Source organism: Engystomops pustulosus, chromosome 6 (genome assembly GCF_040894005.1).
Source record: "Engystomops pustulosus chromosome 6, aEngPut4.maternal, whole genome shotgun sequence".
Lineage (NCBI taxonomy): Eukaryota > Metazoa > Chordata > Amphibia > Anura > Leptodactylidae > Engystomops > Engystomops pustulosus.
In genome coordinates, this window is record NC_092416.1 from 32,518,857 (window position 1) to 32,533,492 (window position 14,636).

Here is a 14,636-nt window from a genome sequence, read left to right on the forward strand (position 1 = left end):
TGCTACATCCCATTCCTGGTATCTAATTGGGTGACCTGAAGCATATGATTAGTCACATTCTTATGACATCATGGCAGGTCCTGGAGCTACCGGTAGCTTTTACTGTTCATGAGCCACCTTCCTCTCCTCTGCCTGGCTATGGATTCCCATGGCACCAACCACATAAAGACAGCCAGAGAGATAAGGTAACTTCTACCTTTCAGCCTGTTAGCTGACAAATGGCGGCAGATATATAATGGGGGTCATTTACTAAGGGCCCGAATCGCGTTTTTAAGGGGGGTTACCCAAATTTTTCCGTTTAGCGCCGATTTTCCTTGAATTTCCCCGGGTTTTTCCCACACGCGATCGGATTGTGGTGCATCGGTGCCGGTGTGCACGCGACGGAAATCGGGGGGCGTGGCCGTACGAAAAACCTGACGAATTCGGAAAAACCGCTGCATTTTTTAAAAAAAAGTGTCGCTGGACACGCGCTTACCTGCACTCGGCCCGGCTTGGTGAAGTTCAGTGCATTCCGATGAACTTCAGCGCAGCAGCGACACCTGGTGGACGTCGGAGGAACTACCTTAGCGAATCCCGGCAGAACCCAAATCATCCACACAGATTGCGCCGCTGAATCGCGCATGGACCGGGTAAGTAAATCTGCCCCAATGAGTGTAGATTAGAGAATTGCAGAGCTAGGCAAACGTTTTTTTTTACTTTACAGTCTTACTTTATGATTGCTTTACACAATTTTTGCCAGCAATTCCAATGGCTTTTTCAGTTTCTGTCTAGATAAGTGGGAATGGAGTATCTCTGTAGTCGGATTTTAACTTTTTTTTTTTGCAAATTGTCGCCACTTCCAAGGACAAAAACATTCATAAAACGAGTTATAACATTTGTTACCTCTTTCTGGTCCTGATGATATATAATGCTGGCCAGGAAACAGAGCGCAAACAGAGGTATCAGATAACCTATATATGACACGCGGAAGGACATTATGCCTGCAAAAACACAATACAATGGGGGTGATTTAAAAAAAACATTTCTATTGTGTGTTTTTTTTTGCACCTAAATTGTCTCTATTTTGCACCATATTTATCTAATGTCAAACTTTGTTAAGAAAGATGTGTTCATTCTCGGCGGCTTGTTTTTGAGACTATCAAATTTTTGTAAAAAGTCTCAATAAAAAAAATCATGTAACACTTTAACCTAATATTAGGTTTTGGCGGGTGAATTTTTTTTTTTAATATAAAAATCAAAAATGGGATATCATTTTATGTTTAAATTTCAATAATACTGTTTCAACTATTTACATACAAACATATCACTGTATTTCATGTACATAGTCAGGACCTCTCTGTTTTCACATCATAAGGATAACTTGGGGGGACTTAGAAATGTGTCCTTACAATATATATCACTTATAGAGGGCTATACGTTGCCTAAAGCTCCCCCCATGAATGCAGGGGGAGGAGTCAACCTCAGCAGAAGATAGTGATTGGCTGTTGCCAATGTATTTGGTAGTTTGCTAGGGAGGTCAGTGCCCTTATATGGAGACTGAAGTCACTGGGGACCTCCCTCCTGCTGAGTGACAGATCTGTTCGGGGAGGGGGAGGGGTTTCATGTAAATAACCCAATATTATGATAGTTTATATTGTTTAGGTATCATATATGACAAACAAAATGTTTATATGAAAAATAAACATGAAGTTACATAATTAAACACAAGTTTTTGAAATTTTGACAATAAATCAAATCAGAAATCTATAAGGTGATTTGCACACCCTGCGGACTCCATGAGGATTTTACATGCAGATTTTTGCATGTAATTTATGGAAGAGTGAAAATCTGCATCAATGTGCAGTTTTCATGCAGAATTCTCTCAACCAAAAGGAAATGGGAAAAACAGAGGAAAAATAACGCATGCGGAAAATCTGCATGAAAAATGCACATAAAAACTGCTTGTATGGGGCCACATTTATCACTTTTGTGCGCCTAAGTGTAGTAGCTGCGCCTAAATTCTGGCGCACTGTTTTGCCAGAATTATCACAAGCTACAACCATCTGTGATAAGGTAATTTTGTCGCAGTTTCGGCGCAATGTTAGATTCAGGCACTTACATGTGATCCTGCTACAAGCTCCTCTCTGCTTCTCCCACAGCCCAGAATGAAGATAACACTCACAGCAGCACCCAGGTGTGTGACACCCAGCACCCAGTGACCTCCTCAGCAGGGGCTTCTCCTGGAGGGGATCCCCCAGTGCTGATCTCCTGCGGCACCCCAGTAATTTTGCACAGTATCCCCCTCAGACACACTGGCGATACTGTGCAGAATTACATGGGGGACACTTCTCTGTTCTATCTGCAACATTCTGCAGAGTTCTCTTGCTCTTGCTTTGAGCTCAGGGTTTTGCAGAATGTTTTGTAAATAGAAGGTGATGAACTGTAAATAGAGTCTGCAGCTCCTGTCTGCAATGTATCTAATGTATCTATTATATGTTCTAGTGTCTGCAGTGTATGTAATGTATCTATTATATGTTCCAGTGTCTGGCTGAGCTCTGCTGCTAGAAATGAGCTGTTCTGCACAGGGGCTCAGTGTCACTTCACAGTTAACACCACCTTCGGGCTGAAGTGTTTTTGCACCCGTTTTTGCGCCTAAATGAAAAGTCGCAATTGATGAATATCATTAGGCGCAGCAAAACATCTGTATCGCTAGGATAAATGAGGGAAAGCTGGTTATTTTTGCTGCGTGGCTAGTTTGGCGTTTAATTGCAAAAATGGCACAAAAGCAGTGCGCCAGTACAAAAGGCGCACAAATAACAGAAAAAATTAGTGATACATGTGGCCCATTGGATGCAGATTTTGTGCAGGACAGTCCACAACATGTGCAAATAGCCTAACACACAGGCATTTTTCTCCTTTGTAGAGGACTTTGAAAAGTCACATATCATAAATTAGGAAAAATATCTGGATTCCTAAGTTAAATAAGACATACTTGGTTAAAATTCATGCGGTGTTACATTTGTAAAGTCTCGAAAATGTCTCAAAAAAAGTTGCAAATATGGCAGAAACACACACATATATATATATATACAAAAAAGTCACAAAAACACAAGAAAAAAAGATAAATCTGCCCCAATTTATTATAAAACCATCTATTTATCAATATATCTATCTCATATGTATCTATCTGTCTATCTATCCATATATCTATCTTTTCTCTTTCTTAGATCTATCTATCTCATATGTAACTATCCACATCTATCTGTTTATCTTTTATCTATCTCTATTTTTTATCTATCTATTTATCCATTATCTATTTTTCTATCTATCTATCTCTGTTTCTATCTATATTTCTTTAAACAAACTGACACAGCTGTGCTCTTACCGTACTGCTGCCTGTATCGCCTATGAATCCAATGTAATTAAGACTGTAGAAGTAGGTTAACTAGGTAAGTTTTACCATTTTACACAATGGGTGTGCACTTAAGATTTAATTTACTGCCTGCCTGTCCAATTAACTTAATATTCTGAGAATGTTGAAAAGTCTGAGTTTAATTAATACTCTTTTCCTGCTTTGGAACCAACAATTCTTGAAAATAGGATATTTTCAGAAATCTGATTGATCAGAATGTAGATGGGCATGCCAGGACTCAGGTAGGGGGGAAGCGGACCCCCGTTATCAAGCTAAGTGCAGATCCCAGAGGTGGGTCCTGTATTTAGAGTATATTTATAAAGTATTCTGTGGATATATAATAAATATTACAAATGAGAATACCCCTTTAAAAATTGGGGTATGAGTGTTTGTTCACATGACAGCGGAAAACTTGAGCCTGAAGCGGAAGGTGTCAATTCTATACCGGGTCAGATTGAGTGTAGAAGAGCTCTGGTGGCGCAGCACATCACTGCTCCGTGCTGCCGGTGGCGGGGGCAGCATCACACGCTGGGGCACTTAGCACCAACCCATGATCAATCTGCGTCCTATTGCAATACTTTTTAATGGACCATTTCATATGACCGATTATTTTTTTTATGGACCATGTTTCAGTTAAGTTAAAAAGTAGAGCATGTCGGGGGCGTGGCTAGCTGATGGCGAGTTAAGACGCATGATCCTAGTGTTCTGCTCCGTAACCCAGCTATACCGAGGCAGCAATGCATCCAGCATTACCTACCCCAGCTATGATGGTGGGCAAGGGCGGCAGGAGTACCGGGAGATCCTGTCCAAGGAAGGAAAATGGGAGCCTGGCTAATTTTTTCGAGCCGTCCGCCTCTGTCAGCAAGAAGCCTGCATCATCCAAGATTGCCGCTGGCACTACGAGTCCCGGCGCTTCCTCTGCGAAGACACAGGGGAGCGTGATGTTCTTCCAGCCCGCACCTGCTCCTGTTGCAGCTGCACTCGCTCCGATGGGCGGCGGGGAGACAGCGGCTGGGACTGGACCGCATAGGAAGACAGCACACTCTGCTCCGGCCCAGGTAGGCCCAGAGAAGCGAGCCGCAGTGGCAGAGTCCTTAGTACAGCGCACACGTGCCACCTGGCCAGACTTGGCGGCTCTGCCAGAAGCAAATGGGTCACCAAGCTCATCAGAGGGATGCAACAAGACTTACAGTCCCCAGCCCTTCCTCCTCAGGCTCACCAGCCATGTCAGAGGGAGCTCACAATGATCCCCCTCTGGAAAACCAGCCTGGGCTCTCTCCACCAAGCCTTGGGGCCCACTCTGCCTCATTGGGGGCCTCTCCCTGCTGGGCATCATCTCAAAGCCCTAACCCCCCTCTCAATCCTCCTGCTTCAGGTGGTGGGGGGAAATGGCCTGGTGCCTCCTCACCTACTTCACCCACATGTGATGTGTGGGACTGGAAGGCCCATAATGTGGCGCTGCCTACAAGAGAAGACCTTCAGACCCTATTAGGGAAGATGGAGGACACACAAGAAAGATATGGAGGACATTAAGTCAGAGATTAAGCATGTTGGCCACAGGGTCTTAGAGCTGGAGGAACAGCAAGAAGGATTGCGTGATGTTATTCTTTCTCATAAAGAGGTCATCGTACAGCACACATCTCAAATAGCCGACACAGATGAAATAATCTGAGAGTCCGCGGTCTTCCGGAGGAGGTTCTGGCAGCGCAGCTGGAGAACTGGGCCCAGAAATTTTTCGGTAATCTGCTACAAATGTCTCCTAAGAAGAAGATCGAGATTGATAGGATTCACCGCACGCTTGGCCCGCGTCCTTCAGATCCTAAACGCGCATGTGACGTCATCTGCCGTATTCATTTTTATAAAGCCAAAGAACGTATCTTGCAGCATCTCAGAGACTCTGGCGGAATACAACACTGTGATTCGCCTATTTTGATCCTTCCAGACCTAGCTAGACGCACGCTATTTCTCAGGAAAGCTCCTAAACCTTTACTACAATTGCTTTGGGATGGTGACATCCCCTACAGATGGGGATACCTCTTTCAACTGCTGGCTAGAAAGGAAGGGAAGAGTGCCTCTTTCAGACACCTAGGAGACCTGCTTAGATTCTTAGGAACTTTTGAGCTACCGATGGTATCACTGACGGACTGGCCGAGCACGGTTTCCTTGCCTGTGTCTCCCCCGAGGGAGCAATAGAGTAGGGTCCCGCCAAAACAGCAGAGAGACCCCAAAAGACCTGGAAGTGCTACCTTTGCAGATTCACCCTGAGACCCTGAGATATAATTTGTCTGGAAGAAGTTTTGAAAGCTATTGCTGGTTTAGTTTTATTGTAGCTTCCCCGCTTGTAGCGCCTGGACATTTACTAAGCGTCCGAATCACGGTTTTCCGTCGGATCTTCCGAATTTTTCCATTTTGCGCCGAATTGCCCTAGGTCTTTGGTGCACGTGATCGAATTGTGTCGCATCGGCGCCGGCTTCCATGCGACGGAAATGGGGGGTGTGACCGTCGGAAAACCTGATGGATTCGGAAAAAGCGCGCTATTTAAAAAAAAAGTGTCACTTCACCCACACTTACACCAGGAAGAGGATGGTGAACTCCGGCGGACCTCAGTGGACCTCAGCGCAGCAGCAACACCTAGTGGATATTGGGCTCACGACCTTAATGAATCGGCAGAAGACCCGAATCCTCGTCGTAGAACGCACCGCTGGATCGCGAATGGACCGGGTAAATAAATGTGCCCCATAGTGTTGCTTAGTGTATAGCACTTAAGCATAGAATAGCATATTGAATTGGTTGACCTGGTCTCCTCCTCATTTTGTTGATCAGGGAGTCTGGTCTATCGATTGTTTTCTTTTTCTTGTAGGAAGTTTCAATATTTGTATGGGTTTCATAAAAAACATGTGCAAATAGTCATGTTTCAAGAAACCCATTTTAAGGCATCATGTGTACCCACATCTCGCAACAAATTCTACAACGTATAGTTCCATGCACCGCATCCAGGTCTCTCTGCAGGTCTTGGACTCTAGGGTAGACCAAGAGGGTAGATTTCTCTTTCTTAAGAGCTCTGTTGCAGGTTCTGTACATACTTTGGCTAACGTCTATTTCCCCAATGCAGGGCAAATTCTACCTTAATCTTGTCACAGGTGTCCCCGCAATCCTGGTCACAGATCGCGGGCACACTCATGCTCCTCTCCATGCCGGCGTCTCTGCCCCATCCCCGGCTTGCCTATCCTGGCTCCTGGTCGCCCGACTCCTCAGAACTTAAAGGGCCAGCTTCCTTTCCATTGGCGCCGTTCACTTCCGGGTTTCCTATAAAACGCGGCGGTCTCCTTCACTCCCTGTCGAATCTTCAAGTCTTCCCAACTGAAGTGAAAGCCTCCTGTGTGTATCCCAAGGTCATATTCCTGTATATATTCCAATGTCCTGTTCCTGTGCGTATCCTATGGTCCATGTCAGGTGGTCAGTATCCTGTGGTCTGTGTCCGGTGGTTCGTATCCTGTGGTCCGTGTCTGGTGGTCCGTATCCTGTGGTCTGTGTCTGGTGGTCCATGTCCAGTGGTCCGTATCCTGTGGTCCGTGTCCGGTGGTCCGTGTCCGGTGGTCTGTGTCCGGTGGTCCATATCCTGTGGTCCATATCCTGTGCTCCTGCTGTGGCATACAGGGTTTCAGCCCAGTGGTGACCTCCTGCCTTCCTGTGCTTCTGCAGTGCCTTCCAAGGTCCCAGCCCAGCGATGCCTTCACTCCGTACCAGTGTTACCAGTGCTCCTCTGCGTTCCTGCTGTCATCTCAGGTTGTGACTGTTTCCTGCATTTATTACCTTGGCTGCCACCGCGGGTCCCATACCATAACCTGCGGTGGTCCAGAGGGTCCACAGACTCTTCCCAAAGAGACTTTCCCTACACTTGTCCCCACAAGTGTGACAAATCTCATATGCAGCCACGCCTAGACTAAGGCAGGAGATAACTAAATTAAATCTAGTTGACCTATGGAGGATACTGCACCCAGCACAAAGGGACTCCAAAACACATATTACCGTATTGACCTCATTTTAGTATCACACTCCCTTCTTGCTCCATAGGTTCTATTTTATGGTCCAAACACGCGCCAGTACTGGGTGCTATTAGGCCTTATCCTCAGAAGAGGAAGACATTCTCTTGGCGGCTTAATGACCACCTATTAAAAGATTCTCTCTGCCTGACCGTGATCAAGGCGGCCATAGAGGGATTTAAGGCAAGCAACTCAATTGACCATAATAATGCTCCGCTCATGAGGGAGGGACTAAAGTGTGACCTACGCAGAGTATTTATGTCTCACGGGGCCAGACTTAAGAGGAAAAATGCCTTTATACTTAAAACCCTGATATCTACTTTGACCTCCCTTGAATCCGCAAACAAAAGACAAAAGACTGTGCCTTAAGAGCAGAACTATCTTCTGTTAGACAACAAATCTTGCAAATCCTAGACCAGAAAACCTTCTATGCAAGGGATCGCCTGCGTTTTGACTTTTTCGAATATGACAACAAATGTGGGAAATGGCTTACACCCTAGACTACTATCCTCACGGGTTATGTCTATCAACTCTCCCACCAAGGGTACACTGCATAACCCTTCTGGAATCCTTGAGGAATTCAGGGAATTCTGTGAGTCCCTTTATAATACCCCAACGTATGTAGATGCGGACAAGAGGGAGGCCATAGCTGCATACTTGTCCAACTACGCCCCTAAGCGCTTATCACAGGCGTTGGCCCAGGGCTTGGAGGAACTCACCCAGGTGATTAAAGAACTAAAAGTGGGCAAGAGTCCGTGCCCTGATGGCTTTTCCCTGCGCTTCTATAAACTGATGGATGTCATACAACCCCTCCTAGCCTCCTATAATACAGTAGCAAAAGGGGCTACATTCCCCAAACAATCTCTAATGGCACATATATCCCTGATTTCAAAACCGGGGAAAGACACCACCCATTGCGGCAACTTGAGACCCATTTCCCTCATAAATATAGACATAAAACTGTACTCTAAGTTGCTGGCACAACGTCTGCAAACACTGATCCCTGGCCTCTTACATAAAGAACAGGTAGGCATTGTCCCGAGTAGGGAAGCCAGGGACAATACAAAAGATCCCTCTGTGTTTGCTTTCTGTTGATGCCAAAAAGGCATTTGACAGGGTGAGTTGGAGTTTCATGGAACAGACACTTAAGCAGATAGGTCTCAGTCCCCTCATGTTAGCGCGTATAATGGCCCTAGATCATCATCCGACAGCAATGGTCAGGGTAAATGGGGACCATCAGGGGTGCCCACTCCCAACAGTTATGGCAGAGTTTAAAATCTTTTCCGAACTATCTAACTTCAAGGTAAATCTCACCAAGTCCGAATTACTTAATGTTAACCTTTCTGACACACTATTGGGAGATATTAAAGCGAGTTCCCCTTACGCTGGGCCGAGGCTGCCATTACGTATCTGGGGATACAAATCCCAACAGATCTGTCTAGTCTTTTCCAGGTTAATTATCAGACCCTTTTGACTTCTCCTCGCTTGGAAGCGTTTACCGGTCTCCTGGCTCGGAAGGATTAGTGTAATTAGAATTGGACATTTGGCCAAAAATACTCTGTTTCTTCCAAACAATCCCCCTACATTTGGCTCCCCCCTTTTTTAGTAGACTTAAAAGGGTAATCTCAGGCTTTATATGGGACTCCTCCACACCCCAGATGGCACACAACCTCCTCACCAGGCCTAAAGAGTTAGGAGGAGTGGGTTTACCTGATATAGGTTTATACTATGAAGCCTCTTTGTTAGCTTGTCTAGCAGATGCAGTCTTGAGCTCGTCCTCTGGGCAATGCTGGAAGCCTCTTTAAACCCGACACCCTTGATGGCTTTCCGCCACAAATCACAACGTATCCTGTCCCTGCACGCCCTTATATAAAACATTTCTCGTGGTTGGGAAAAGATGAGGAGACAACATAATCTGAATTCCATACCCGGCTCTGTCACCAATATTTATGGATCCTAGGTGCCCTCTGTGAGACCTGAATCCTGACCTTTTTGGACTCCCGTCGACCTCGGTGGTGCAGGTGCAACATGCACTGGAAGGTCGTGACATACATTCCCTGGAGGGGTGGTTTCCCGCAGACATGAGGGGTAGTAGATGGTTTATGGCTAATCAATTGAGTAGATTATACAGTCACTAGGTCCCACGCAGTCCCTCACATGGGAACTGACATTTGTATAACAGATATTTACGAACAAGTCCGCTCCTAGACATATGATTTCAGCAGTCTACGGTTGGTTGCTGAGAGTGAGGGCTAAGAGAGTGCCAGTCCCATACAGGCATGGGAGAGAGCATTGAATAAAACATTCTCTGAGGAGGAGAGGGATAAGGCGGCTGTCTTGACCCATAAACTCTCTGTTTCGTCACAAATTCAGGAGACAAATTTTTAAATTGTTGCCAGGTGGTACTGAACCCCGGGAAAGTTACATAAGATGTTCATATCGGTATCTGACACCTGCTGGAGGTGTAGCCGGGAACATGGTTCCATGCTGCATAGTTGGTGGTCCTGCCCTGGGGTCAGAGACTTGTGGGGAGCGGTCCTTGCCCTGTACAATAAACTGTGGTCAGATAATATTACACCACTTCCAGAGCTTGGGCTATTGTCTATGATTCCTGGCTCTATTTCAGCAGTAAATAAAGGCTTTCTGAGGCATTGCATTTCCGGAACTCGTCAGATTATTCCCAGACTCTGGAAGTCAAGTGTTTGTCCAACAAGGGCTCGATGGGCAGAAGCCCTGAACCACCTCATGAGAATGGAGCAGATGAGAGACATGGAGGTGCTTGCAGACTCACAGATTGATAGATTCACCAAGATCTGGTCCCCGTGGATCAACTTTCGCAGTTTGACAGAATTTGCCTCTTGGATAGCGGGAGTTGGGGCAGTCCGTTGATCCCTATTATGCCATATACCTTCCAAGTACAAATTAAGCAGTGGATAACTTGGAATCAAGTGATGTATTTTCATTCCCTTTTTCCCTCTTCTTCTTCCATTGTATGCTCTCTCCCATTGCCCCTTCCTTTCCCATCCCTCTTCATTCCCGAATGTGCTTTCCTTTGTCTTTCTGCGTCTTATATGTCAAATGTGGTTAATGTTGTTAGCATATGTTCCTTAGAAACATAGTGGCACATTTACTTACCCGTCCCATTGACGCCGCCGATCCGGAATATACGATCGTGTGTCCATTTTCCTGCATCTGTCGCTTCCCCTGTTGAGGTCCCATGCACCAAAAACCCGGGCCAATTCAGCGCAAAACAGAAAAATGTGCGAAACCCAGCGGAAATGCGTCCGACGGACCCTTAGTAAATGTGCCCCATAGACTCTATGCATCCCATAAAGGGAGCAAGCCTTTACATGGACATTAATCATGTTTTGTTCATGATGAGATGATCTATTTGCTGTGTTCCTTGATGCATTACGCCTGTGTTTGCATGCTTTAAGAAATGTGTATTACTTCAGTTTATATTTGATTCACTGGTAATACTCTGAACTTTGTCATTTACTAATTTCAATAAAGTTTATTGAACACAAAAAGTAGAGCGTGTCCTAGTTGGAACCATTTTTCACGGATCACTTCCCCTTGCCATGCAGAGTGCAAGAAATTACACCCTTTTCATGGCTTGATAATGATAAATGATATATGTTGCCCCATAGACTATGAGCATCAGCGAAAAACAGATGTCACACAAAGTAGTCTGCCCCCTTTCTGCTTCCTTGTATAAAGATTTGTGAAAGGTTTAACCTGAGGTGTAATAAAAGGTGATTTTAACTATTGTTTGTTATGATTTATTAAGTTTAATAAAGTGTAAATGAAATCTGGAGGGTCATGGGTTTGGTCACATAACATAATAATGCGACTTATATATATAATACATTATGCTTATTATACTATATTATGAAGCTTTCTATAGGTATCTCTGGTATATCAGGATGCCGCTGTGTGCCAGCTACATTCCACATGAATCAATGGCCGGGCAGCGTCAGCTCCTTATGTGCATCACTCATACGTAGCAAGAACAGGCAGGGTCGGTTCTAGACGAAGTGGGGCCCCAAAATAAAACTATTTTATGAGCAGTCACAGTCAGTAAGAGACTCCCTTTAGTATGGTAAAACAAACTGTAATATGGGAGAATTTTAAAGGATAGATGACATTGATGGTCAGCACGGTGGCTCAGTGGTAAGCCCTACATCCTTGCAGTGCTGGTCAACATCTTCATAGAGTTTGTATGTTCTCTCTGTGTTTGCGTGGGTTTCCTCCGATTCCTCAGGTTTCCTCCCACACTCAAAAGAATTACTGGTAGGTTGAATAGATTGTGAGCCCCATTGGGGACTGTGCGGTGCTGCGTTATCTATGTGCGCTATATAAATAAACAATTATTAATTATAATTATTTTGATAGAAGATAAATATGAAAGATGATAGAGATTTCTAGATGCAGAACTTTAAAGTAGATTTTTTATACAGGAGATGGATATGAGAGATAAATACAGTAGAAAAGACATAGAAGATTGATTAATAAATAGATAGAGAAAAAGCGAGATATATACTGTATATGGTCAGAAATCGATAACTAGACAGATATATATATAGACAGGAGATAGATGATAAGCATCTTTACCCGGGAATTCAACCAAGGGGTATTAACTCTGTCCATCACCCGGCATTTCTGGATATTTTGTCTCGTTATTGACCAGAGCAATTTTTACAATTTTGACGTTTAAAAATAAAATCAAAATTACAGCAAAAAGAATTAAAGTAAACTCAACAAACCATATATTTTCAAAATTGCATTAAAGAGTTTATAGTTTTTTAAACTGAAACATTTTATAAAAAATACTTAAAATTTGACTTTGATGGCAAAAAATGTGCTCAAAACAGAAAATATTTACCCTCACATCTCCTAAATGTAATAGATGGACATGTGTAGAGTTCACAAATGTCCAATATTCATATGTTCACATAAATAAATCCACATAATCACTAAAACTGTATTAACTAGATATCTGCTTATGAAATAAAAGGCAATAAGAGAGAAAGTGTGTTCTTGGACAGTTCTGCATAGAGAAGGGTTAAAAACATGAATATTAGTTGATATTATACCTTCTCAAAATGTAGTAACATATAAAGTGAATATTTCCATTATCTGTGAGGTGCAGAAGCTCCTGTGTGCAGCAAATTCTCCCTGTAGCTGCTGGCTAAGAATCTGGAGGGGGGGCACACTTCAGGGGGCTGTATCTCTGGCTCTGTGACACATAGAACCTCACTTCTTTTTTTCCTATGAAAGAAGAGAGTCTCCTCTTTTATGTGAATCTTTTCTGAAATTTATGTTTCTAAGTGTCAGGAAAGCGGTTATATTAACTGTTGAACTGCCGTCAGGAGTAATTTTTCTATATAAAAATGGCACCTGATATTCTGTGTGGGGAGGATGAGGACATAGATGTGCAGGTTGTGTGGGGTGGATGAGGACATAGATGTGCAGGCTGTGTGGGGTGGATGAGGACATAGATGTGCAGGCTGTGTGGGGTGGATGAGGACATAGATGTGCAGGCTGTGTGGGGCTGTATGAGGACATAGATGTGCAGGCTGTGTGGGGTGGATGAGGACATAGATGTGCAGGCTGTGTGGGGTGGATGAGGACATAGATGTGCAGGCTGTGTGGGGTGGATGAGGACATAGATGTGCAGGCTGTGTGGGGTGGATGAAGACATAGATGTGCAGGCAGTGTGGGGTGGATGAGGACATAGATGAGCAGGCTGTGTGGGGAGGATGAGGACATAGATGAGCAGGCTGTGTGGGTCTGGACCAGGACATAGATGTGCAGGCTGTGTGGGGTGGATGAGGACATAGATGTGCAGGCTATGTGGGGTGGATGAGGACATATATATGAAGGCTGTGTGGGGTGGATGAAGACATAGATATGTAGGCTGTGTGGGGCTGGATGAGGACATGGATGTGCAGGCTGTGTGGGACTGGATGAGGACATAGATGTGCAGGCTGTGTGGGGAGGATGAGGACATAGATGTGCAGGCTGTGTGAGGCTGTATGAGGACATAGATGTGCAGGCTGTGTGGGGTGGATGAGGACATAGATGTGCAGGCTGTGTGGGGCTGGATGAGGACATAGATGTGCAGGTTGTGTGGGGCTGTATGAGGACATAGATGTGCAGGCTGTGTGGGGTGGATGAAGACATAGATGTGCAGGCAGTGTGGGGTGGATGAGGACATAGATGTGCAGGTTGTGTGGGGAGGATGAGGGCATAGATGTGCAGGCTGTGTGGGGAGGATGAGGACATAGATGTGCAGGCTGTGTGGGGAGGATGAGGACATAGATGTGCAGGCTGTGTGGGGTGGATGAGGACATAGATGTGCAGGCTGTATGGGGTGGATGAGGGCATAGATGTGCAGGCTGTGTGGGGTGGATGAGGGCATAGATGTGCAGGCTGTGTGGGGCTGGATAAGGACATAGATGTGCAGGCTGTGTGGGGAGGATGAGGACATAGATGTGCAGGCTATGTGGGGTGGATGAGGACATAGATGTGCAGGCTGTGTGGGGCTGGATGAGGACATAGATGTGCAGGCTGTGTGGGGTGGATGAGGACATAGATGTGCAGGCTGTGTGAGGCTGGATGAGGACATAGATGTGCAGGCTGTGTGGGGCTGGATGAGGACATAGATGTGCAGGCTGTGTGGGGAGGATGAGGACATAGATGTGCAGGCTGTGTGGGGAGGATGAGGACATAGATGTGCAGGCTGTGTGGGGAGGATGAGGACATAGATGTGCAGGCTGTGTGGGGAGGATGAGGACATAGATGTGCAGGCTGTGTGGGGTGGATGAGGACATAGATGTGCAGGCTGTGTGGGGCTGTATGAGGACATAGATGTGCAGGCTGTGTGGGGTGGATGAGGACATAGATGTGCAGGCTGTGTGGGCTGTATGAGGACATAGATGTGCAGGCTGTATGGGGAGGATGAGGACATAGATGTGGAGGATGTGTGGGGAGGATGAGGACATAGATGTGCAGGCTGTGTGGGGAGGATGAGGACATAGATGTGCAGGCTGTGTGGAGTGGATGAGGACATAGATGTGCAGACTGTGTGGGGAGGATGAGGACATAGATGTGGAGGATGTGTGGCGTGGATGAGGACATAGATGTGCAGGCTGTGTGGGGCTGGATGAGGACATAGATGTGGAGGATGTGTGGCGTGG

The 14,636-nt window shown here is 45.4% G+C and overlaps 2 protein-coding genes across 3 annotated transcripts in view; one reads left to right on the plus strand and one right to left on the minus strand.

Moving 5' to 3' along the window:
* LOC140065885 (NXPE family member 4-like) overlaps nucleotides 1-979 on the minus strand; it is a 30,591-nt gene extending 29,612 nt beyond the window's left edge. Inside the window, exon 1 of the mRNA XM_072113446.1 lies at nucleotides 883-979. Within this exon, the coding sequence (XP_071969547.1) occupies nucleotides 883-975 (93 nt within the window). The 5' untranslated portion in view covers nucleotides 976-979. The remainder of the gene's footprint in view (nucleotides 1-882) is intronic.
* LOC140134852 (NXPE family member 1-like) overlaps nucleotides 82-14,636 on the plus strand; it is an 88,274-nt gene continuing 73,719 nt past the window's right edge. Inside the window, exon 1 of one of the 2 annotated variants that reach the window (XM_072155592.1) lies at nucleotides 82-185. The gene's annotated coding sequence lies outside the window, so the exon portion shown is untranslated. The remainder of the gene's footprint in view (nucleotides 186-14,636) is intronic. The other variant, XM_072155590.1, reaches the window with a different exon arrangement.